At 40.9% G+C, this 24,574-nt stretch overlaps 1 protein-coding gene across 2 annotated transcripts in view; it reads left to right on the top strand.

Annotated features, from left to right (window-relative positions):
- The window catches only part of LOC132822248 (transforming protein RhoA), a 59,915-nt gene that overhangs the window by 23,893 nt on the left and 11,448 nt on the right, over positions 1 to 24,574 (top strand). For both annotated transcript variants that reach the window (XM_060835374.1, XM_060835375.1), the window contains exon 2: positions 24,090 to 24,247. In XM_060835374.1, the coding sequence (XP_060691357.1) occupies positions 24,092 to 24,247 (156 nt within the window). In that variant the 5' untranslated portion in view covers positions 24,090 to 24,091. The remainder of the gene's footprint in view (positions 1 to 24,089; positions 24,248 to 24,574) is intronic.

Raw genomic sequence — 24,574 nt, 5'->3', positions numbered from 1 at the left:
GCACCCGATGTGGCCTCCTCTATATTGGGGAAACAGGTCACCTACTTGCGGAACGTTTCAGAGAACACCTCTGGGATACCTGGACCAACCAACCCAATTACCCCATGGCTCAACACTTCAACTTCCCCTCCCACTCCACTCCACCAAGGACACGCAGGTCCTTGGACTCCTCCATTGCAAGGCCATAGCAACACGATGGCTGGAGGAAGAGCACCTCCTCTTTCGCCTAGGAACTCTCCAACCACAAGGGATGAACTTCCCCCCACCTTGTCTCAATCCCAACCCTCGAACTCAGCACCACCTTCCTAACCTGCAATCTTCTTCCTGACCCCTCCACACCCACCCCCACTCCGGCCTATCACCCTCACCTTAACCTCCTTCCACCTATCGCATTTCCGATGCCCCTCCTCCAAGTCCCTCTTCCCTACCTTTTATCTTAGCCTGTTTGGTGCACGCTCCTCATTACTGAAGAAGGGCTGATGCCCGAAACGTCGATTCTCCTGCTCCTTGGATGCTGCCTGACCTGCGCTTTTCCAGCTACACATTTTCAGCTAAAAGAAAGTGAGAGTTTGGTTAAGAAAAAGAAGGAAGCATATGTCAGGTATAGACAGGATAGATCGAGTGAATCCTTAGAAGAGTACAAAGGAAGTAGGAGTATACTGAAGAGGGAAATCAGGAGGGGAAAAAAGGGGACATGAGATAGTGTTGGCAAATAGAATTAAGGAGAATCCAAAAGGTTTTTACAAATATATTAAGGACAAAAGGGTAACTAGAGAATAGGGCCCCTCAAAGATCAGCCTTTGTATGGAGCCACAGAAAATGGGGGAGATACTAAATGAGTATTTAGCATCAGTATTTACTGTGGAAAATGATATGAAACATATAGACTGTGGGGAAATAGATGGTCACATCTTGCAAAATGTCCACATTACAGAGGAGGAAGTGCTGGATGTCTTGAAACGGGTAAAGGTGGATAAATCCCCAGGACCTGATCAGGTGTACCCGAGAACTCTGTGGGAAGCTAGAGAAGTGATTCCTGGGCCTCTTGCTGAGATATTTGTATCATCGATAGTCACAGATGAGGTGCCAGAAGACTGGAGGTTGGCTAATGTGGTGCTACTGTTTAAGAAGGGCGGTAAAGACAAGCCAGGGAACTATAGACCGGTGAGCCTGACCTCGGTGGTGGGCAAGTTGTTGGAGGAATCCTGACGGACAGGATGTACATGTATTTGGAAAGGCAAGGACTGATTAGGGGTAGTCAACATGGCTTTGAGCGTGGGAATCATGTCTCTCAAACTTGTTTGAGTTTTTTGAAGAAGTAACAAGGAAGACTGATGAGGGCAGAGCAGTAGATGTGATCTATATGGATTTCAGTAAGGTGTTCAACAAGGTTTCCCATGGGAGACTGATTAGCAAGCTTAGATCTCATGGAATACAGGAAGAACTAGCCATTTGGATACAGAACTGGCTCAAAGGTAGAAGACAGAGGGTGGTGGTGGAGGGTTGCTTTTCAGACTGGAGGCCTGTGACAGTGGAGTGCCACAAGGATCGGTGTTGGGTCGTTTACTTTTCATCATTTACATAAATGATTTGGATGCAAACCTAAGAGGTACAGTTAGTAAGTTTGCAGATGACACCAAAATTGGACGTATAGTGGACAGGGTTACCTCAGATTATAACAGGATCTGGACCAGATGGGCCAATGGGCTGAGAAGTGGCAGATGGCGTTTAATTCAAATTAAAGTGAGGTGCAGCATTTTGGAAAAGCAAATCTTAGCAGGACTTATACACTTAATGGTAAGCTCCTAGGGAGTGTTGCTGAACAGAGAGACCTTGGAGTGCAGGTTCATAGTTCCTTGAGAGTGGAGTCACGGGTAGATAGGATAGTGAAGGCAGCGTTTGGTGTGCTTTCCTTTATTGGTCAGAGTATTGAGTACAGGAGTTGGGAGGTCATGTTGCTGCTGTACAGGTAAAAAATGAGGTCTGCAGATGCTGGAGATCACAGCTGAAAATGTGTTGCTGGTTAAAGCACAGCAGGTTAGGCAGCATCTCAGGAATAGGGAATTCGACGTTTCGAGCATAAGCCCTTCATCAGGAATGAGAGAGAGTAGCCAAGCAGGCTAAGATAAAAGGTAGGGAGGAGGGACTTGGGGGTGGGGCGATGGAGGTGGGATAGGTGGAAGGAGGTCAAGGTGAGGGTGATAGGCCGGAGTGGGGTGGGGGCGGAGAGGTCAGGAAGGAGATTGCAGGTTAGGAGGGCGGTGCTGAGTTGAGGGAACCGACTGAGACAAGGTGGGGGGAGGGGAAATGAGGAAACTGGAGAAATCTGAATTCGTACCTTGTGGTTGGAGGGTTCCCAGGCGGAAGATGAGGTGCTCCTCCTCCAGCCGTCGTGTTGTTATGTTCTGCCGGTGGAGGAGTCCAAGGACCTGCATGTCCTCGGTGGAGTGGGAGGGAGAGTTAAAGTGTTGAGCCACGGGGTGGTTGGGTTGGTTGGTCCGGGCGTCCCAGAGGTGTTCTCTGAAGCGTTCCGCAAGTAAGCGGCCTGTCTCCCGAATATAGAGGAGGCCACATCGGGTGCAGCGGATGCAATAGATGATGTGTGTGGAGGTACAGGTGAACTTGTGGCGGATATGGAAGGATCCCTTGGGGCCTTGGAGGGATGTGAGTGTGGAGGAGTGGGCGCAAGTTTTACATTTCCTGCGGTTGCAGGGGAAAGTGCCGGGGGTGGAGGTTGGGTTGGTGGGGGGTGTGGATCTGACGAGGGAGTCACGAAGGGAGTGGTCCTTGCAGAACGCTGATAGGGGAGGGGAGGGAAATATATCCTTGGTGGTGGGGTCCGTTTGGAGGTGGCGGAAATGACGGCGGATGATACGTTGTATGCGGAGGTTGGTGGGGTGGTAGGTGAGAACCAGTGGGGTTCTGTCTTGGTGGCGGTTGGAGGAGCGGGGCTCAAGGGCGGAGGAGCGGGAAGTGGAGGAGATGCAGTGGAGGGCATCGTCAATCACGTCTGGGGGGAATCTGCGGTCCTTGAAGAAGGAGGCCATCTGGGCTGTGCGGTTTTGGAACTGGTCCTCCTGGGAGCAGATGCGGCGGAAACGAAGGAATTGGGAATATGGGATGGAGTTTTTGCAGGGGGCAGGGTGGGAGGAGGTGTAGTCCAGGTAGCTGTGGGAGTCAGTCGGTTTATAGTAGATGTCTGTGTTGAGTCGGTCGCCCGAGATAGAGATGGAAAGGTCTAGGAAGGGGAGGGAGGAGTCTGAGACAGTCCAGGTGAATTTCAGGTCGGGATGGAAGGTGTTAGTAAAGTTGATGAACTGTTCAACTTCCTCGTGGGAACACGAGGCAGCGCCAATACAGTCATCGATGTAGCGGAGGAAAAGGTGGGGGGGTGGTGCCAGTGTAGTTGCGGAAGATGGACTATTCCACATATCCTACGAAGAGGCAGGCATAGCTGGGGCCCATGCGGGTGCCCATGGCAACTCCTTTAGTTTGGAGGAAGTGGGAAGGCCTCCTCTATATTGGGGAGACAGGCCGCTTACTTGCGGAACGCTTCAGAGAACACCTCTGGGCCGCCTGGACCAACCAACCCAACCACCCCGTGGCTCAACACTTTAACTCTCCCTCCCACTCCACCGAGGACATGCAGGTCCTTGGACTCCTCCACCGGCAGAACATAACAACACGACGGCTGGAGGAGGAGCGCCTCATCTTCCGCCTGGGAACCCTCCAACCACAAGGTATGAATTCAGATTTCTCCAGTTTCCTCATTTCCCCTCCCCCCACCTTGTCTCAGTCGGTTCCCTCAACTCAGCACCGCCCTCCTAACCTGCAATCTCCTTCCTGACCTCTCCGCCCCCACCCCACTCCGGCCTATCACCCTCACCTTGACCTCCTTCCACCTATCCCACCTCCATCGCCCCTCCCCCAAGTCCCTCCTCCCTACCTTTTATCTTAGCCTGCTTGGCTACTCTCTCTCATTCCTGATGAAGGGCTTATGCTCGAAACGTCGAATTCCCTATTCCTGAGATGCTGCCTGGCCTGCTGTGCTTTGACCAGCAACACCTTTTCAGCTGCTGTCCAGGACATTGGTTAGGCCACTGTTGGAATATTGCGTGCAATTCTGGTCTCCTTCCTATCAGAAGGATGTTGTGAAACTTGAAAGGGTTCAGAAAAGATTTACACGGATATTGCCAGGGTTGGATGATTTGAGCTATAGGGAGAGGCTGAACAGGCTGGGGGTTTTGGAGGCTGAGGGGTGACCTTACTAGAGTTTACAAAATTGAGGGGCATGGATAGGATAAGCAGACAAAGTCTTTCTTTTCACTGGTTGGGAGAGTCCAGAACGAGAGGGCATAGGTTTAGGGTGAGAGGGGAAAGATATAAAAGTCACCTAAGGGGCAACTTTTTCACACACAGGGTGGTATGTGTATGGAATGAGCTGCCAGAGGAAGTGGTGGAGGCTGGTACAATTGCAACATTTGAAAGGCATTTGGATGGGTATATGAGTAGGAAGGGTTTGGAGGGATATAGGCAAGGTATTGGCAGGTGGGACTAGATTGGGTTGGGATATCTGGTCGGCGTGGACTGGTTGGACCGAAGGGTCTGTTTCCATGCTGTACATCTCTATGACTCAGTAGAGTGGAGCGTAGGCAGCTCTGAACACCCCTTCCATGGCTTTGCTCCCGAGCCTAGTTAAGGTGGCTATTAACAGCTTCAGGCGGCGTGATGTGAAATGGGATAATTAGAATTGATTGCCTCTTTTTGTGATATTCCTGGTACCATAAGGCCTTTCCCATTTGGTGGGCACTGTAGTGATTGGTATGTTTGATTTTGAGCTTTTTGATTTTTGCTGCAATACTGCTCAAAGAGGCTGTCACTTTTTTTATAATTCGATTTGGCCCCTTTCAAAGTAATCAAGAGGCACACTGGTCATAGAGTCCAGCAGGAAGTTGAAAGGTTCATTCAGCTCCCGTAGCTTCACCTGCATCCGAATGTGCCTAAAGAGGGGTCATTGGGGGATAAGTGCATTTTCAGTCAACTGGAGTGACATCTCTTTCTTTTTAATATACTGTACCTCTAGGTGTAAATTTTGAGTAATGATTTCCTTCTGGAAAATGGCACTACTATAAGCTGTTGTCTTTTCAAGATGTATTTGAAGATTATCCCTCTCATCACTACAGATGAATAGATAGTTTGAAGATTTGCTGTATGTAATTTAAACCCTAAAACAAATTGTGGTTAAACCATTTTCACAAATTAGCTGAAAATGTGTTGCTGGTCAAAGCACAGCAGGCCAGGCAGCATCTCAGGAATAGGGAATTCGACGTTTCTTGTAAATTTATATTATCTGTACCACTCAGATAACTGCTGTTGCACTGCACTTTCAGTCTCCGTTTGCTTGATATAGGATTTTGTTTTCTCTCTTCCCCCCCCCACTATTTTGTTGTTAATTCTTATGTTTACATCTCTGCCTTAAGCAGTATTAGTCGTGTTTCTGCTTTAGTTACAATCAATTTAGTTGTCAATCATAATGGCATTAATACTTCCTGATATGACATTAGCTAACTCTGTGGACTTCTTTAGAAACAGATTTTATATTTGAATTGTAAGTACAGCACATGTATAGCTTAGATTCTAGAATACTAGGTGGTTGGGCAGGATGAGGTCAGGGGTGTGACGCTGGTGTTATCAAGTTGAGGCAAATGAAGGGATGTGTCAATTTTCATCCAGAAATGAGACAAATATCTGATTGGCCTATTAACTTTTGTTTGATACATGTACTTAATTTCAATGTCTGTTAACAATTTGCATTATCCACTTTAACATATTACAGTGTGTTTTAAGCACTAATATCTGTTTATACAAAGCCAGTATAAACATGGGGGCTAGGGTGGGAAAGGAAGGAGCCAAGTATGATTTTGGGAAACAATCCTACTAACCCCATGTTTTAGAGTTAAAAGCAGATTAATTGCAAAGTGTCCTTTTTTAAATTAAGGAGAGTTGAGATTGTGGATATCTATAATTCATGGTTACTTTCTCTGATCTTGTCCTAAACTCCATCTGTGGAAATATGTAAACAGTCATATTTAAGCAATTTCCATCTCATCAAAAGAAATGCAGATGTTTTTTGTAAACCATTTTTTAAAAAAACCTCTCACGACTACTATGCTGGATCATCAATAGCAAATGCATTAAACATAAGTATAGTTAACTGAGTACTGTTGACTTTTTTTTGTCATGAGTGGTCGTTCAACTTATTAAACAAATCAAGTATTGTTAATACTGTTGAATAATGTCTTCTATTGGCAGATAGGATCCATCTAAGTGAATGGATTTAATTTACACCCAGTGCAAATGTGATAATCACTTGAGTTAATGCTCAAACTTAATTCTGAACCATTACAGAGGGTGTTATTGTTAATGTGCGGTGGCATGTTACTGTTATATCAGAAATATTAAAATTCCTTTAGCTGTGGGACTATTACCATTTTTCTGAAAAATTTTTGAAAGACTGACTAATTTTCTGAATGTTGCCCCAAGTCAAACTTGGTGTTGATTCTAAAAGTTTTGAACTTCACGGTCACTGAAATACTGCTCAAGCTGAATATAAAATATAAAGCTCTTGGTAAAACTCTTTTAATAGACATGTTTGTGAATGAAAATAACTTGCCATTATGACTCTTTTTTTTTGTTTCTGCCCATTTGTCGATTGGAAAGGTTTTTCAAGCTTTGGAACTTATCAGCTCTGAGACATCTAGACTTAGAATCCCTACAGTGTTGAAACAGGTTCTTCGGCCCAACAAGTTCACACCGACCCTTCAAAAACTATCCTGCCCAAACCCACTGTTGTTCTACGTTTTATCCCTGACTAATGCACTTAACCTACCTCTGAACACTACGAGCAATTTAGTATGGCCAATTCACCTAACCTGCACATCTTTTGGACTGTGGGAGGAAACCCACACAGACTGTGGGAGAATGTACAAAGTCCACACACAGGGGAAGAAGGTAGCTGGGAATGTGTTTAGTTAGATGAAGGTGGACGGTGGAGCGGATAAGTCGGAAAGAAGATGGACAAGTAGGACAGTTCAAGAGGGTAGCACTGAGTTGGAGGTTTGGATCTGGGAAAGCATCTCCAGCATGCTTTCTGTGGTGCAAGAAGCTTATCAATGGGCGATTTTGACAGGTTACTCCAAAGAGCAATCTATAAACGAGCCTGCTGGTCAAATAGAAAGGCATTGCATCGTAAGCATTAAATGTTCATCTAAATCACATTGCTATTTTCAGAATAATTATTGAGAGTACAAATGCATAGGTATTTTTGTGTTTTTCAAATTTAAATTTATTTGTAAATATTTCACATTGTATAGGTTTGACTTTGTGTGCATCATTGTTTGTTGAGAGGAGCTTATTCACTGCATACAGAGCACTTAGGGACAATTTAATTGTGAAATAAACTCTTTTAATTGTTAATGTTAGTTATTGTGTTCTTCACCATTCTGGGATGGGGCTAAGCCTACACGCTCACCTACCCTCCCTTCTAAGCATTTTCAAGAAGACTGTCTGACCTCGCACTCATTTGGGATGATTTAAAGTATGATAGTGAACTCAAGCCTGTGTTAAGAATTATGTCAACTAGTACCCTGAGAAGGATCAGCACTGACCCTGCCCTCCAGCCCACTCGTTTTCTTATCTTTTACTGTCCTCATCAGCCCAGGAAGCCAGGACCTCACTACTTCACTGCTTCATGCCCCCAAGCCATGTGATCTTATGTGGTGCTGACTTTAATTCCAGCCTACCTTGGAGATAAAGTTTTTAAACTTTATTCATCACATGCAAATATATTATAAGTATGACCCCACACACCACAGAACAGATGAAGTCCAATATGCTGCTGACTTAATCTTTGCAGCTCCACCCAGCATCAGGAAATTGAAATTTTGCATCCTGCCTAATTCAGTCACCCTGCACGCCATGTTTCCTGTTCTGTGAGCTCAATTTTTTAAAAGAAAAACCCACTTAATGTTCGCTTGTACTAAATTTTTCTAGTATCTGTCAGTGAAATACTAACCTCACGAGCAGAAACATGAGCAGAGGGATGACGTTTTTAGAATTGAGTATAATTTGCTCTTTAAAATAAAAAAACTCAACTTTTTTTTGTCACTTCTCCACCCTTCCACCCCGCTTCCTCAAGTCTCTCGAAGACCGCTTAGCAGTATTCTTCTGATATTCCAGAAAAGCAGATTGTGTGTGAATCTGAGCTGTATATATCAGCTGTGCACTCAATTATGGAGCCCATCACATCTAGGCTAAATTCTGCACTTGCAAAATATGTTGATACACTTTTCGAGCAAGGCTTGATGAACTGAAAAGGAATGCTTCATGCTACCACCTCCCCTAATTAGATTAGATTACTTAGTGTGGAAACAGGCCCTTCGGCCCAACAAATCCACACCGACCCACCAAAGCGCAACCCATCCAAACCCCTACCCCTACATTTTTACCCCTTACCTAACACTACAGGCAATTTAGCATGGCCAGTTCACCTAACTTGCACATCTTTGGACTGTGGAAGGAAACCAGAGCACCCGGAGGAAACCCACACAGACACGAGGAGAACGTGCAAATTCCACACAGTCAGTCGCCTGAGGCGGGACTTGAACCCGGGTCTCTGGTGCTGTGAGGCAGCAGTGCTAACCACTGTGCCACCCACTAATCTTCTGACCTGACGTCAAAAACAATTCAAAAAACAATAGTAGAAATTCTTTTTGTGATCTTCCTACAAATTCTGCCAAAATATCTGTTGGAACATGTTTGTGGCTGTCAACAAATTAAAATTGCTGACTTTCATGACCTAACACAATTGCACTATGTTTTGACCTATGTCAGTATATAAAATTAAGACTGGTATGCAAAACCCATGTAGTTGATGTTTGTACTTCCTTTCAAATGCATATTTCATTCACGTAACATCTGGTTTCATTGAGTTCTAGTTCTAGTTCACTAGTTGGGAGAGCATTAGATTGAAGATCTTAAAGGTCCCTGGTTCAAACTTGGGTTTAAGCTTGAGCATTTCCTGACTGCACCAACCTTTATTTTTGGGACAGCATGGCAGTTCAGCACCAGGGACATGGGTCTGATTCCAGCCTCTGGCGACTGTCTGTGTGGAGTTTGCACATTCTCCCCATGTCTGCGTGGGTTTCTTCTGCTCCTCCAGTTTCCTCCCACAATCCAAAGATGTTTTGAGGTTTTGATTAGGTGAATTGGCCATGCTAAATTTCCCATAGTGTTCAGGGATGTGTGGGTTAGGTGCATTAGTTAGGGTTAAATGTAGAGTAATAGGAAGGGGAATGGGTCTGGGTGGATTACTCTTTGGTGGGTTAGGATGGACTTGTTGGGCCACATGGCCTGTTTTCACTCCGTAGAAATCCTATGATTTTAGACTTTGATAATTCACAGTATCTCAACACCCTTTTTTTTAGTTTTTTGTGACTGTACCATATGCATGTTAATTCATTCCCTGTCCAGGTTTACTATTGAATGAAAGCAAAATGTTTTAAAATCTTTTTTACGTTTCACAACATCCTTCCAATAGCAGGGAGACCAGAATTGAATGTAGTATTCCAAAAGTGACCTGACCAAAGTCCTGTACAGCCACAACATGATTTCCCAACTCCTCTACTCGATGCACTGACCAGTAAAAGCAAGCATACCAAACGCTACCTTCGCTATCCTGTCTACCAAGAATTCCTACCTTCAAGGAATTGAACCTGCACACCAAGTGCAGGGTCTCTTGTTTGGCAACACTCCCCAGGACCTTTTTAATCATTAAATGTGTAAGTCCTGCCCTGATTTGCTTTACTAAAATGCAACACCTCACACTTGGCTAAATTTAAACTCCATCTGCCACTCCTTAGCCCATCTATTCAAGGTCCTGTTGTACTGAGATGACCACCCTCACTGACCCCGACACCACAATTTTGGTGTCATGTGTCAATTTACTAACCATTCCTCCTACATTCACATCCAATCCTTTTTATATAAATAACTAGCAGAAATTTACACAACAAATAAGATAATTTGGTCGTTATCACTTTTTTTTAAAAAAGTAGAAATTAGTTCTATGTAAATTGGTGACTTTCTTACATGATAATGGGTGGCTAAATTTGAAAGTAACTAAGTAATTAGCTGTAAATCCCCTTTTGAAATGGTTAAAAATCTCATGGTACTGGGTTATAGTCCAACAGGTTTATTTAAAACCACAAGCTGTTGGAGCCCTCACTACTTCCTGAGGCAGCTGAGGAAAGATCAGGCCCCTGGGGGCCTGCAGTTTCAAATAAACCTGTTTTGATTATAGCCTAGTGTCATATAATTTGATTTTTATCCACCCCAGTCTAACACCGGCACCTTCACATCATATCACTTTGAGATGGCCAGTGGTGAAAAGAATTATATTAATGCAAGTCTGTTTGTTCTATTTACACTTTTTTAAAATATATTGTAAAGCAACTTTAAATTCAGGCCCTCCAGTGGATGCAGATATCCAAAGGCAGTTCCTCTCACATAGTGGAGAAAAATGGATGCCAAACCACAGGAGATCTTGGGTTGGGTGACAAAAAGCTTGGTCAAAGAGTTGGGTTGTAAGGAGCATCTTAAAGATCTTAGGTGATGATGGAGAGGTGGAGTCACTGCAGAACATAATTAGAGCATGGGCCAAGATGGCAGAAAGCACCACCGGGCAAAGAGATGGAAATGATACAAGTATTAGTGAATTTAGTGCAGGTCTTCGGTTTCAGAAATCATCTTATTTAATTTCTTTTATCTTTGCTTTCTCATGGCCAAGATCAAACCTCTAACCTACAGGATTGACCATGCTCTACTCTGTTAACCAACATAGAGCTGTGACTGAAAACTGACCAGACCCCTTTTTCACACAGAGGATGGTACGTGTATGGAATGAGCTGCCAGAGGAAGTGGTGGAGGCTAGTACAATTGCAACATTTAAGAGGCATTTGGATGGGTATATGAATAGGAAGGGTTTGGCGGGATATGGGGCCGGGTGCTGGCAGGTGGGACTAGATTGGGTTGGGATATCTGGCCGACATGGACGGGTTGGACCGAAGGGTCTGTTTCCATGCTGTACATCTCTATGATGCTTAAAACAAGTTATCTGATCTTTTTGTTTAATTGCTATTTCTGGGAAATAGCAATGTGCAATTTGCTGTATTGCCTATGTCACAACAGCTGTGTTCTAAAATTGTGAAATATGCTATCTAAATACAAGTCTGTCTTTCTCCTCTTATTTCCTCCTCCCTCTACAGGAAAGAAGTTTTTGAGCTCAATCATATCAGCATCCTATATGGTGATCGGCTGCATGTTAATTCAGTCTAGAGATTTTTGAAGCTTTTTCCTTTTTGAGTTTTAATGGAGGAATTGATTGTAAATCTGTTTTGTGCAACTTCAACTTCCAATGGGTACCAGATTTTTGTTTTTAAATCCTGTGATGGTTGTGAAATAGCCACCCTTTAAATTGGGGTGTTTTCTTGATCTTCACCCTTTGCAGTTTCTGGCAGATGACAAGGATAAAAATATCTATTTCTGTCATTTTGCACATGGATGTAATTAAATCTAGCAAAGCCTTCCAGAGTCAGATGAGTATAATGCAGGATGAAATCTTTCAGCATCTTTAACAGAGTGTACTTAATTGAATTATTACATAACTTTGATTCTTACATATGAACATGTTTACCAGTTTTATGAATATTTCTGTCACCTGTCTTGCTGTTTAGTACTTTGAATGTACTGCTGAGAGGCACTCCAGAGCTTAGCACTTAATTGCCTTGAAGTGAGGCCAAAACAGGAAATGGTTTGAACTTTGAACTGAACAGCCTATTTGTAACATGAAGTAGAGGAAATTGCTAGTTACATCAGTCCACTACAGTACTTTTAGCCATTTAATCCGGATTGTGAAATACGGTAGAGGCAATGTAGGTGTACAATGTTTCATTTCTAATCTCTCAGCAAGATTAATGTTTTGGGTAACTTTGCGCGTGAGATCATGCTTCTAACAAAATGTTAATACAAGAGCTGCTCTTTTTATACATTGGATTAACTAAATGCATATATTTAACTTGGCTGAGCATTTGAATAGCTGAAAATGTGTTGCTGGAAAAGCGCAGCAGGTCAGGCAGCGTCCAAGGAGCAGGAGAATCGACGTTTCGGGCATGAGCCCTTCTTCAGGAAACCTTGGATGCTGCCTGACCTGCTGCGCTTTTCCAGCAACACATTTTCAGCTCTGATCTCCAGCATCTGCAGTCCTCACTTTCTCCTTGAGCATTTGAATATCCAATATGAGCCAAATTTAGTGCTACATCACCTAAATTTGGAAAAAGTTTGCTTTCGTAAGATTATTTGCTCCAAACAACTAAATTGCAGAACTTAACTCCCTTAAGCTTTATCCAGGATAGAAACAGCAATGTGGACATGGCAGTCTGAGTGGTGAATTTCCCTGTAAACTTTCAGTTTTTCTGGAAACTTGGTCAGACCTCCAGAAAATGGAACATTCTGTGGATTTAATAATTTTGAGTAGACCTGTACCATTTGTATTAGTAACTTGAATTGTCTTTGTCTTTTGTGTTGTGGTCTACAAAAAAAATGAATTCAGGGCGTAAGGAGACAATTGAGCCTGCTCCCCCATACTGTAAGGATCTGATTTACTCCACATTCCCACCTCCCCATGAGCAATACTGGCAGTATAAAGTAAACATCTTTTAGTGTTTGAGAAATTGTGTTGTAAAGTTGTTTACAATTCAAATTACACATATTTAAGCTTTGTCTCCCTGTTTACAATATCCTAGAATGTATACCATGGGATCAAGTAATAGCATCTTCTTTCAGCACAGTACCAGTACTTCACTTAAGTGTGTGTGAGTGACTTGCGATGCCTTTTTTAAAAAAAATTGACAGGTTTTAGTTGGATAAAAAGATAATTGTTTGTAATTTCTGCAAACACTGTTACAGGAGTGCTGCACTGTTGAGGTGCTATAGAATCATAGAGCTGTACAGCATGAAAACAGACCCTTTGGCCCAACCCGTACATGCCAACCAGATTATTCTAGTCCCGTTTGGCAGCATTTGGCCCATATCCCTCTTAAACCCTTCCTATTAGTATACCCATCCAGATGTTGTAATTGTACTAGCCTCCACCACTTCAGCGAGCATCAGTGGTAAGGATTATGCCATCTGGCATTATGCAATGTATGTTCTTAACCTTGTTAACTGGCATTACATAATGGATGCTTTTCACCTTGTTAACCCACAGTCCTTGCCTCCAGCACCTCATTGCTACTGCATGTTCTTATCTCGTCAAAGTCATGCTAACTGAGCCTTATGTTACGCAACCCAAACTTAATTCTTTCCCTATATTGGAAGTTACATTTCAAAGGTATTTTCATAAAGTGATTTGGAAAGTCATAGGGGTGTCATGGTATTGTAAAGACGCTTATATAAATGCAAGCTTGAGGCAGTCGTCCCTCTCTCTGACTCAGTGGTCCAGGTTCAAGTCCTGCCTGTACCAGAAGTGTGGCATGACCCATCTGAACAAGTTGATTGAAAATATCTATAAATGAAAGCCTTTTATTTAAAAAAAAATGCAGTGGTAAAATTAATTGCAACGTGTGCAAGTTGGCTGTGAAGATTTGTCCTAATATATTTCTCTTTCCCGCATGGCTTGGCATTTTATTTCCAATGTTGCTTTCCAGCACAGTTTTGAAATAACAAAATTGTTATTCAGTGTTAGAATTTGTCCCTGAAATTTGGTTTCCGTGTTTATCAGTTGAATCATTACGCATGATGTTAACTCTTTAAACAGAAATCCAGCTTGCTCATCATTTTAAGGGGGCCATAAGCCAAAAGTACAATTAGAATTTCTGATGTTAGAACAAAATGTTTATGTAGACAGTTATGCTGTGATCAGAAGCCTTTTGGTTTGGTGATAGAGTAACGTTTTTGCATGGCAAAGTCAGCAATAAAACGAGACAAATTGTTTCTTACCTACATCATGTTAAATCGATTTTAATGCAGTTTAGTTGTTTCCAAGTGGCTTTATTTTTTAAAAAAATTTGAAATGTTCCTGATGTGAGACTTGTCAGAGGACAACCTCCAATATCTTGGGTTAGTAAATTTACAGATCACACGAAGGTAGGTAGAGTTGTGGATAGTGCTGAAGGATGTTGTGAGTTACAGAGGGATATGGATAAGATAGAGAGCTAGGCTGAGAAGTGGCAAATGGAGTTTAATGCGGAAAAGTGTGAGGTAGTGCACTTTAGAAGCAAAGTAACAGGAATGCAGAGTACTGGGCTAATGGTAAAATTCTTGGCAGTGTAGATGAACAGAGAGACTTGTGTCAGGTACATAGATCCCTGAAAGTTGCCATTCAGGTTGATAGGGTTGTTAAAAAGGCATATGGTGTGTTGGCATTTATTGGTAGGGGGATTGAGTTTCAAAGCCACAAGGTCAAGCTTCACCTGTACAAGACACTGGTAAGGCCGCATCTGAAGTATTGCGTACAGTTCTGGTCATCGCATTACAGGAAGGATGTTGAAGCTTTGGAAAGGGTTCAGAGGAGATCTACTTGGATGTTGCCTGGTATGGAAGGAAGGTCTCACGAGGAAAGGCTGAGGTAACTGAGGCTGTTTTCTTTGGAGAGAAGAAGGTTGAGAGGTGACTTAATCAAGGCACATAGGATAATCAGAAGGTTAGACAGGGTGGACAGTGAGAGCCTTTTTCCTCTGGGGACAGATTTAGGACAGATGTCAGGGGTAGTTTCTTTACTCGGTAGTAGGGGTGTGGAAAGACCTGTCTGCAACAGTAGTAGACTCGCTGACGTTAAGGGCATTTAAATAGGCATTGGACATACATATGAATAATAATGGAACGACGTAGATTAGATGGGCATCAGATTAATTTCACAGGTCTGCACAACATCGAAGGGCCTGTACTGCGCTGTAATGTTCTATGTTGCACCAAGATAAGCAGTCACTTTAATTTGTGAACTTGACACATCGCATATGTGAACACATGAAGTATAATTAGAAGATCATATTGCCCATTGAGCTAGCTCTCTGTGATAATGGCTGATTTTGGGCTTCTACTCGACTTTCTTGTCTACATCCCATATCTCTTGATTTTCTAAAAGACAATTTATCTATCCCAACCTTCGGCAATGGAGACTTCACAACGCGTTGGGTAAAGCAACTTCTCCTTTTCCCAGTCCTAAATATTTACTTTTATTTTATCCTGAGGTTGTGCTCCAGTAGGTTGTTTCTGCGAGTAAGAGAATCAAATCTCTTGGCATCTAAATATCAAGCCCCTCAGGATAATGTACATTTTGAATGAAATTGCTTGCTGTAAATCCAGAGAATGTTAACTCAATTTGTTCAGTCTGTCACCATGAGACAATCCCCTCCTCCCAAGGACTAATTTAGTTAATATTTGCTGTACTTCCACCACTGCAAGTTTATTTTCAATGTGGAGACCAAAAATGCATGCACTACAGCAGATGTGGTCTTGCTTCTCTCTAGTTTGGTGTTCTAATTTTTGTTTTCATCTATCCATGTTGCCTTCTACCCAAGATAGATTTTTAGTTTGAACTTGAGTGGCTAGCTCCAAAAAGAATTTGCACAACCTGCTACAACTCCAAACTAAAACTGCCAGAATTGTTTATGGCCGTGATTGAGGAGACATATTTCTTTCTAACTAGGACATTTAGGCTGTGTAAATGTATGTCACAGATCGTTCACAGACTTGTAACGTTGGTTTATAGCTGCTGGAACACGCACGCCGACTTTTGCGACATCTCCATTCATTTATGTATGAACATTTAGTTGTTCACCTGACCACCTTCCATAACCTGGGTAGACAAAGTGCTTACAATTAAAATGGCAGCAGAAGGGAGTTTAGAGACTTTCACATCTTCTGAACATTCTGAAGTGCTTCACTGCCATTGAAAACCACTTTTTAAAAAATGTAGTCACTGCAGGGGAGGTGGTGACTCAGAAGGTGAACTTGGTTAATATTCTGAGGAACAAAACCAGAAATTGCTGATTTAAACTCAGCAGTTCAGGCAGTATCTGCAGTAAGAAGAGTAAGAAAGTTACTGGACTTGAATCATTTAACTCTGCTTTCTTCCCATAGATGCTGCCAGATCTGTTGAGATTTGATAGCAATTTCTTTCTTTGTATCAGATTTCCAGCATCCTTTTGTTCTTTTGGTTTGCATTATTCTGAGGACTTGTGTTTGAATCCCTCCAAGGCCAATGGTGAAGGTTGAATTCAATAAAAGCTAGTGTAATGGTGACCATTTAAGTACTGTCATTTAAAAACTCATCTAGTCCACTCTGCTTTTCCTTTTCAGAGAAGGAAATCTGCCAATCTCAACTGGCCTACTCCAGACCCCAATAATATGATTGACTCTGACTCTGACCCTGACTCGCCATCTTAACTGTCCTATAGAGCAACTTGAGATGAGCAACAAATAGTGATATTGCCCATGACCCCAACATTCCATGCAGAATAAAGAAGGAAAGGAAATGGCCAATTTACCTGTAGGATCTTGTTTTGTACCATGAGATAAATGGCCACATGTTGGTTAAGTATTGACCAAGACTCTGGGGGAGAAATTCCTTACTCTTCAAAGGGTATCACTAAACTTGGTGACCCCTTGAGAGAGTGGATCAGGCCTTGGTTTAGCATCTTTTGACAATGCTGTTCTTACTCATTACTGCATTCTGGAGTGTCAGGGAATGAGATATGAACAGAAGCAATATTGGAAATAGGAGGTTAACAGAGAGCAAGAACGTGAACCCTGAACCAAAATGGCTTCCCTTGGTGTTCCAACTTGTCTGTTTACCGTGGCCACGCCCCTCATGATTTTATAAACCTCTAAGGTCACCCCTTAGCCTTCGACGCTCCAGGGAAAACAACCCTAGCCTATCCAACCTCTCCCTATTGTATCCTAGTCTCGCTGCTGTTTTCACCTTTTTTAAAACTTTCCCACTGACTTGGAACATATCGGCAAGGTAATAACATGCATAATTAATGGCTGTGATTTCACATTGTTGCCCCCCACTTTACTCATCCACTCAAACCTCTTCTTTACAAGCATTGATAGGCTTATGTTCCATGATTTTTTTCAAAATCATTTCCTAACGTTTGTTTTAAATCTTCATATTCTACATTTTCCAATATTAACTGAAGCCAGTATTGAGTAGCCACATAAAGTTGTATAAAAATCTACATAACAGAAACAGACTATTCAACCCAACTGGTCAGCACCAGCCTGGTCTCCTTCCATTTCATCTGCGTATCTCTGCATTTTTTTTGTATCCCCTTTCTCTTGTGTCCTTTTGAGTTTCATGTGTAAAGCATCCAAAGTATTTAATTCAACCACTTCCTGTTGTAGCCAGTTTCACATTCTACTCATTCTCATTTAAAAATAAAGCTGTTCTTATTTTCCTTGACTATCTTGAATTTGTGGCAAATCCAGAATTGAAAGCTGAGGCCATATTCTGTCCATGTATCCACAAAGACCACCTGGGCTGCTTCTAAGCTTTTTCTATTCTTTTTAAAGAAAAAGGGGGGAAAGAAACTTTTCAACTTTTCCAAATAGCTATACTCTTCAACTTATTTTGCAATATTTTGAAAATCTTTTGTATTTTCTCCAGTTCCATTTTTTTAAATCTAATGTGCATACAAAGGCCATGCACGACAGTTAACTTCAGGGTCTTGTATAACTCTGCAATTTACGTGATAACCACTAATTTTTCATTTGATACCTCTAAAAATAAATTTCAGTGCTTTTGTTAGCATTTTAATTGCTGACTTGCGATTTTTGCTTGTTATTTGTTTGCCATATTTCTCTCCTTTTTTTAGTTTCTCATTTGCTGAGGAGTAAGTGATATTTCTCTTTTTGCTATCAAACTGCATCACCTCCAATATTGTTGCTAATATTCACTTAACTGTAGTTTGCAAGCTTTCTAATCTTGTGTATTATCTTGCATTCTTCATCTATTTCTCTCTTTCCCCCGCCCAAGCCTGTTGATATGGTTACCTTTTCCAAAGTGCTGGTCCTCTCATCTTTTATGTGTTATCCATATCTGAATGACCTGTCCTTTTTATCCCTACTTTTTCCTTTCTCTCTCTTTTATTGCTATTTGGATTCTGATTCTACTTTTGTTCATAGCCAAAAGAGAGTCTTTCAAAAACCTGTTTAAAGCTAAAAGTAGTGGTTTTGTTTTCTGGAATTGAAGTTTTGACAAAAGCAAATTTAGAATGATTTTAGATTATTGCTTTTAAAGTTTTCACCAGAAAATTATTTTAACAGTCTTCTATCATTGCAACTGGTTCTGCAATCTGTTTGTAGATGAGAATAACCAAAATGCTGTCAGTGTGTGTGGTGAGAAGTGAGGATATTTTCTCACCTTTTGTAGTCAAGATTTTTCATTTTTCTTTATTGCAGATTGAATACATAGAAGTGGGAGAAGACTATTTAATATTAGATGACTTAGTGTGGAAACAGGCCCTTTGGCCCAACAAGTCCACTCCGACCCACTGAAGCACAGTCCACCCAGACCCATTCCCCTACATTTACCCCTGTCCCTAACATGCTGGGCAATTTAACATGACCAATTCACCTAACCCCCACGTTTTTGGACTGTGCGAGGAAACCGAAGCACCCGGAGGAAACCCACGCAAACACTGGCAGAATGTGCAAACTCCACAGTCAGTCGCCTGAGGCAGGAATTGAACCTGGGTCTCTGGCGCTGTGAGGCAGCAGTGCTAACCACTGTGCCTTGTGGTAGTCAGATTCAGGTTAATTAGCGCTTCAACTCTCTTTACCACCTTTTACTCCACACAAGGCCCAACAAAATTCTTTATTCATTTTGAAGCAATTGAACCAGAATATATTGGCAAGAGAATTCCAGATTTGCAATATTGAGTCCTGATTTTGGTCTGACGTGCATTTTAGTACAGTACCCCCTCATCCTGGTCAAGGGTAGTGGCAGAGAAGCTATCAAAACACGAAACAATTTCCAAGAGTTTATTCTGAGATCTTAAACATCAGACCAGAGTTAAAAATAAAGTTTGTACAACCTGTCTTTATAATGTAACCCTTGGAAATCAGCATATCATTCTGGTGAACCCAGTCTTTTTCTTTCAAGACTGATATACTGTTCTTAAGGCATGGTGCCTAAAACTGAGTGCAGCTCTCCAAATAAGGTCTGACCACATGTTAGCTCAATCCCTATGAGATAACGATCAAAGTTCTTTCAGCCTGTTGTAGAAGTGCACTAGTCATTGATCTGTACACATGGGGTCCTAAAACTGTTTCCTTTTCTGCAATTCCTGCTGTATCTCCATTTTAAGAAATTATTCTGATCTGTTTCTCTATTCCAAGCTTTATTTCTCCACGTTGAGCAGTTTGCTGTAGTTTTACCTCCTCCCTTTTTTTTAAACTTTCTAGTTTGGGGAAAAAATTCCACGCATTGACAGCAATGCTGGTTATTTTTTAAAAGTCTAATTATTTAGTTTTATTTAAATTCCAGTAGAGAAGCCTACAGAACCATTTGTGTACAACTTTGATCATTTCAGAATAAAATCTGCTTTCTTTTTAAGAACTCTATATTTCTATAAACCTTCTCCATCATCTTTTAAATTGACTTCTTAACCAACATTCCTACAGACGTACCTTTTTATGGAACATAGCAATAGTTTGAAGATTGGTGTTCACAGTAAACAATATTTTTGTGCAAGTCAATACAATTATTATACTGTTGTCGTCTTTGTCATAGTCTATGACATCAGCCATACAGACTATTGAAGTCATACACAATATTCCAAATCTAAGCAATTGGGAATTAAATGTAAGCTTTTTTGTTCTTTGTAGTTAATAAAACAAAGATTTTATCCATGCTTTAGAAGCTGGAGAGTTGTATTCATAACATATAAGCAAGGAACAAGAGTAGGCACTTGGCTCTGCTATTAAATAAGATCATGGCTGATCTGATTTTTAACTCCCAATTCCAAATTTAGTAATCAAAAATTTACCTCGAACTTAAAAATATTTAAAGATTCTGCATCTTCTGTCCTTTTGAGAAAGGGAATTCCAAAGTGAGACAACCTGAAGATTATAAATGCTGTCTGAAATGGGTGACTGGTTTTTAAAAAACACAATGACCCTTAGTTCAGGATTCTACCACAAGAGGAAATATCCTTTCCATAACCCCTCGTCAAGTCACTCTAGGAACTTGGTATGTTTTAATTAATTCACTTCTTACTTTTAAATCCAGAGCCTACATGCCTAGCCTATCTTGCTGTTCCTTTATAAGGCAGTCTGCTCATTCCCAGATTAGTCTAGTAAACCTTCCCTCAGCTGCTAATGCATTAACAGTTAACAAATAACCGATTAATGCAAATACAGTGACCCATCCTGCATGCAGTAGCCCAGCTATGGTCACACCAATGCAGTAAGACCTAACATTCTTTTAGTTTTCCTGGTTACGTATATGAAAAGGGCTTCCTGAAGAAGGGCTCATGCCCGAAACATCAATTCTCCTGCTCCTTGGACGCTGCCTGACCTGATGTCCTTTTCCAGCAACACATTTTCAGCTACATATATAAAAAGCTGATTATATGAAGTATACAAGATGTAGGCATCTATGGTTCAGCCCCCTGAGTTTAGTAAGAGTGGTGATGTCTGTGTATGTTGCTTGTACCTAAGAGACTGATGGAGATTTTGTTTATTGTGAATTTGATGTCAACTCAGTCCAAAATTTGAAAGGTCGGAGATGAAAAATCTGCATTCAATATCATTATGCATCACCATTTTATAACACCATTCGATCAAATAGCTGAAATTTATTTTTTCTTTACATTACCTTCCACAGGGTATCCTGGAACTTGGTTAGTTTAGCTAACTAGATGTCTAGCATATGGTGTTGAATAGTTCGTTCTTTGTACTGACTGTAGTAGATTTTGGGCCTTGTCACCCCCATCATGCTTCATTATAAGGTTGTGCATGAGTCACGATCAGCAATTCTGACTATGATCCTGGATAGAAATTGTGGAACTTCTGTCTTGTTGAAATTACCCTAAGGGTGTGCCCAATTGCAATTTATATGTAATCTGCAGCACAGAAACAGTTTAACTGTTCTGAGCCAGTCTTTATTCTGAGTGCCTCCTGCCCTAATTGATCTTACTGTGTCCTTTCTTTCCTTTCTCCCTAATAAGCGTGTCTATTTTCTGCCTGAAAGATATCTAGGCTATTCTTCTCTGCAACTTCATGTAGTTGCAAGTTCCACATTCTAGTCAGGCTCTTCCCAGGGATAGGACAAATTTTTTGAGAGAGTGGAGAATGATGAGTTGTATTCAGAAACCCAGGTGGCAATTTATGAATAAGAACTACAGCCACAGGTGATTTTTTTTTGTGTATTAATACATACCATGTTGGTATAATGTAGCAAATTAGCTTTGACTCCAACAATTTGGACTCATGAATACAGATCCTTCAAATTATACAGCTAATCATGTTGCCAGAACACCACCACTACCAAAGCATTTCCAAATTGGATTTTTTTTTGTAGTACTGAAACTTGTTTATACAGATGCATAAAATTTATGAATTTATATTGCTGCACAAAAACTGGTTCAGTGGGTAGTACCATGAGCGGCAGGAGTGCCTGGAGGAGGATACTTTAATGGCTCTTTTGGTTCCGCATGCCATTTTCGTCTGGTTTTGAAATGCAATCCACCTATTTGAACTAGTATCCAGGGTTGCTTAGCAGTGTTAAGTATTCTGGAGGTGGTGGAAAGAACATACTAACTGAAGTAGTAAGTGTGGTTCAACTATTAATGCTTTCTTTTTCTTTTCAGTTTGTTTTGTAATGTCTTTATGTCAACATGTTTCTCATGAGCTTTTGAGCCAAAAGTTATGGTTTCTTTTCCTGCAATATCCATACCCGCTTGAATAGTTTTTTTTCCCAGTGGAAATATCCTTTCAATCTGATATGTCTGGAATAAAGAGCTATGCAGGTCAGACTGTACAAGCGCCCTCTGTGTTGCACTGGGGGAAAATGCCTTGTTTTAGCAGAACAGAAAAAGTTGCAATAATAGCTCCAATGATGACGCTAAACTAAAGGACTGCATTCTGCAAGTTTTCAAACACTTCACAGTGTAAACCACAAGTTAGTTTTCTTTTGGAGAAAAGAAAATAAACCATTGAAGACAAGGTACTGAAATCAATTTAGAATACTTCACTTGCAAAATGACACTGATTTGTTGAGGCAGAATGGCTAACAGTAGCTCTGGGCCTTCAATATGAAACTGTTTAATGTGTTTGGGCCTTTTTTTTGTGTTTGGCATGCTTTGCTGGAACTAGATGGAGATGACCTTTGGCAGCCTTCCATTAAGTATATTTGCTTGGACATTTGTGGTATGAAGAGAGTTGTTTTGTTTAAATTGTATATTTGTTATGCTTTCATAGTTTCTGAATTTTCAGTCAGTCAACTTGTTTGTCTCTGGAGTGGTCAATTTATACTGTCTGTTAGTACAGTATAGGTCTGTTTTGGAAGGTTTTGTAGTATATTTCTCGAGTACAAAGTCAAATGGCAAAATAGAAGGGAAATGTTCCAGATTTACACTGAAAATAATTAACTGTAGGTTAAATAACCAGTGTACTTTTTTTGTAGAATGTTAACAATTTTTTTTGTATGTAATACTTCTGGATTTTGTTTACTGTTCCTACATCTACTTCTGTGTAACCAGCTGAAAATGTTGCTTTATATCTGCTGAATAGTACATTCATTTAACAATTTTGTTTGCTACTTTTTTTTTCTAACCTTGACTTGAATTGCTAATTCCTTTTGAGTGTGCAGAGAATACGTTTGCACGATACTTTGATATCGACGTTAATTGATTTGAATCTTTTTGTCAGGCAGAAAGTTGTTACCACAGAACATATTATGCACGTGAGCAAATTAATATTTTCTACGACCAGTGACCTAAGTGGTAGGAAAGCCTTTGTTAAAATCCAAGTTTGACCTGAATATTTCTAGCTACGCTATTGTTGTCAGGAAATTGGGAGCTGATTTTTGAAACTAAAGATTACATTTCACGGTAGGACATCTAGGTTTCAGTATTGGGTCAGTGTGCAAGAATGCTATTCTCTACCACACTGCTATAATATGAGCCCCACTTGTGAAGTTTTAAAAAATTGTTTGCTGTTTGCTAGCCACTTCAGTACTGAAATATTCTACAATATTGAATCGCCCTGGCCACCACCTTTCTAGTCTCCCGTTGAGAGGAGCAACTGGAGAATTCCTTTTGGGCTGCTGCCAGCTGATAGGATCTTTATTTGCTTTCCTTGATGTTGCCTGGCGTTCATGTACATTCCCATACCATTGTAATGTCATGATTAGCAACCTCATAAATGGAGAATCTACAGAAACTTGTGTGATGACCACAGTATACTGAAGCTTTGATGCACTAAGCTATTGCGCCACCCACACTTTTCAAAGACGTTGCATCAATTAATCATGCATTCATTGTGTTTCCTGATAATTGTCTAAACCTTTTAAACCAGAAACCTTATTATTGGCAACCAACAAATGAGTGCCTGAAAAAGATGCTTCTCATTTAAGTATAGTAGAAGTATTGGCAACTATCTTACCTAGTGCTGTATCACAAATACATTATTCATCTGAAAAGCCAGAGAATTGGATCAGTGTCATCATAAATAGACAGTACAAATTGACCACTCAAGACAAACAGGTCACCAGAAAGTCTCAGATTCATTTTCTCGTCTGTATTAAATTTTTGTCATTCCCTCTGTGTTTCCACAGAGGTCACGCTCAAAAGCTAACTGCAAATTTTACTTCACAATTTTTATGAAATGAACTTACAAATTAAGACCACAAATATCTGCAGATTTAAAAATAAACAAAAGTCTCCTTACTGTTGGAATCATATGTATTTAAAATAGAATTGATTTTGTGATTCAGTGCTCTTATAACTGTAATTTTCACTTTACAGTGATGGCTGCCATACGCAAAAAACTGGTTATAGTTGGTGATGGTGCCTGTGGGAAAACATGTCTACTCATCGTCTTCAGTAAAGATCAGTTTCCTGAGGTGTATGTTCCAACAGTTTTTGAAAATTATGTAGCAGATATTGAAGTGGATGGAAAACAGGTTGGTAATAAATGATATGGTTCTGTTTGCTTAATACATTGAGTATCATTTGCAAGTTTTTAATTACTGTGTATTGTGTTGCCTGGTATTTCCTGTAAGGTCAAAATATGTAGAACTTTCTCCATATGTTAATGGTTAGATCTCAGAATTGGGTGGTAGTGGAAGGAGCTAGTGGTTGGAACGTTGAAGAAAGTACAACCAAAGTTTTATTTTCACATGAACTACTCATGTCAATCCACATGATCTTCTCTTGTTCCTATGTTGAATAAATTCTGCAGGCCAAATCCCTCTTTCTCCTCTTGGTAAGACCATTAAGATATGGAGCAG

This window comes from Hemiscyllium ocellatum, chromosome 14 (assembly GCF_020745735.1).
Source record: "Hemiscyllium ocellatum isolate sHemOce1 chromosome 14, sHemOce1.pat.X.cur, whole genome shotgun sequence".
In the NCBI taxonomy this organism is placed as follows: Eukaryota; Metazoa; Chordata; class Chondrichthyes; order Orectolobiformes; family Hemiscylliidae; genus Hemiscyllium; species Hemiscyllium ocellatum.
This window is presented reverse-complemented; position numbering and strand designations above follow the sequence as displayed.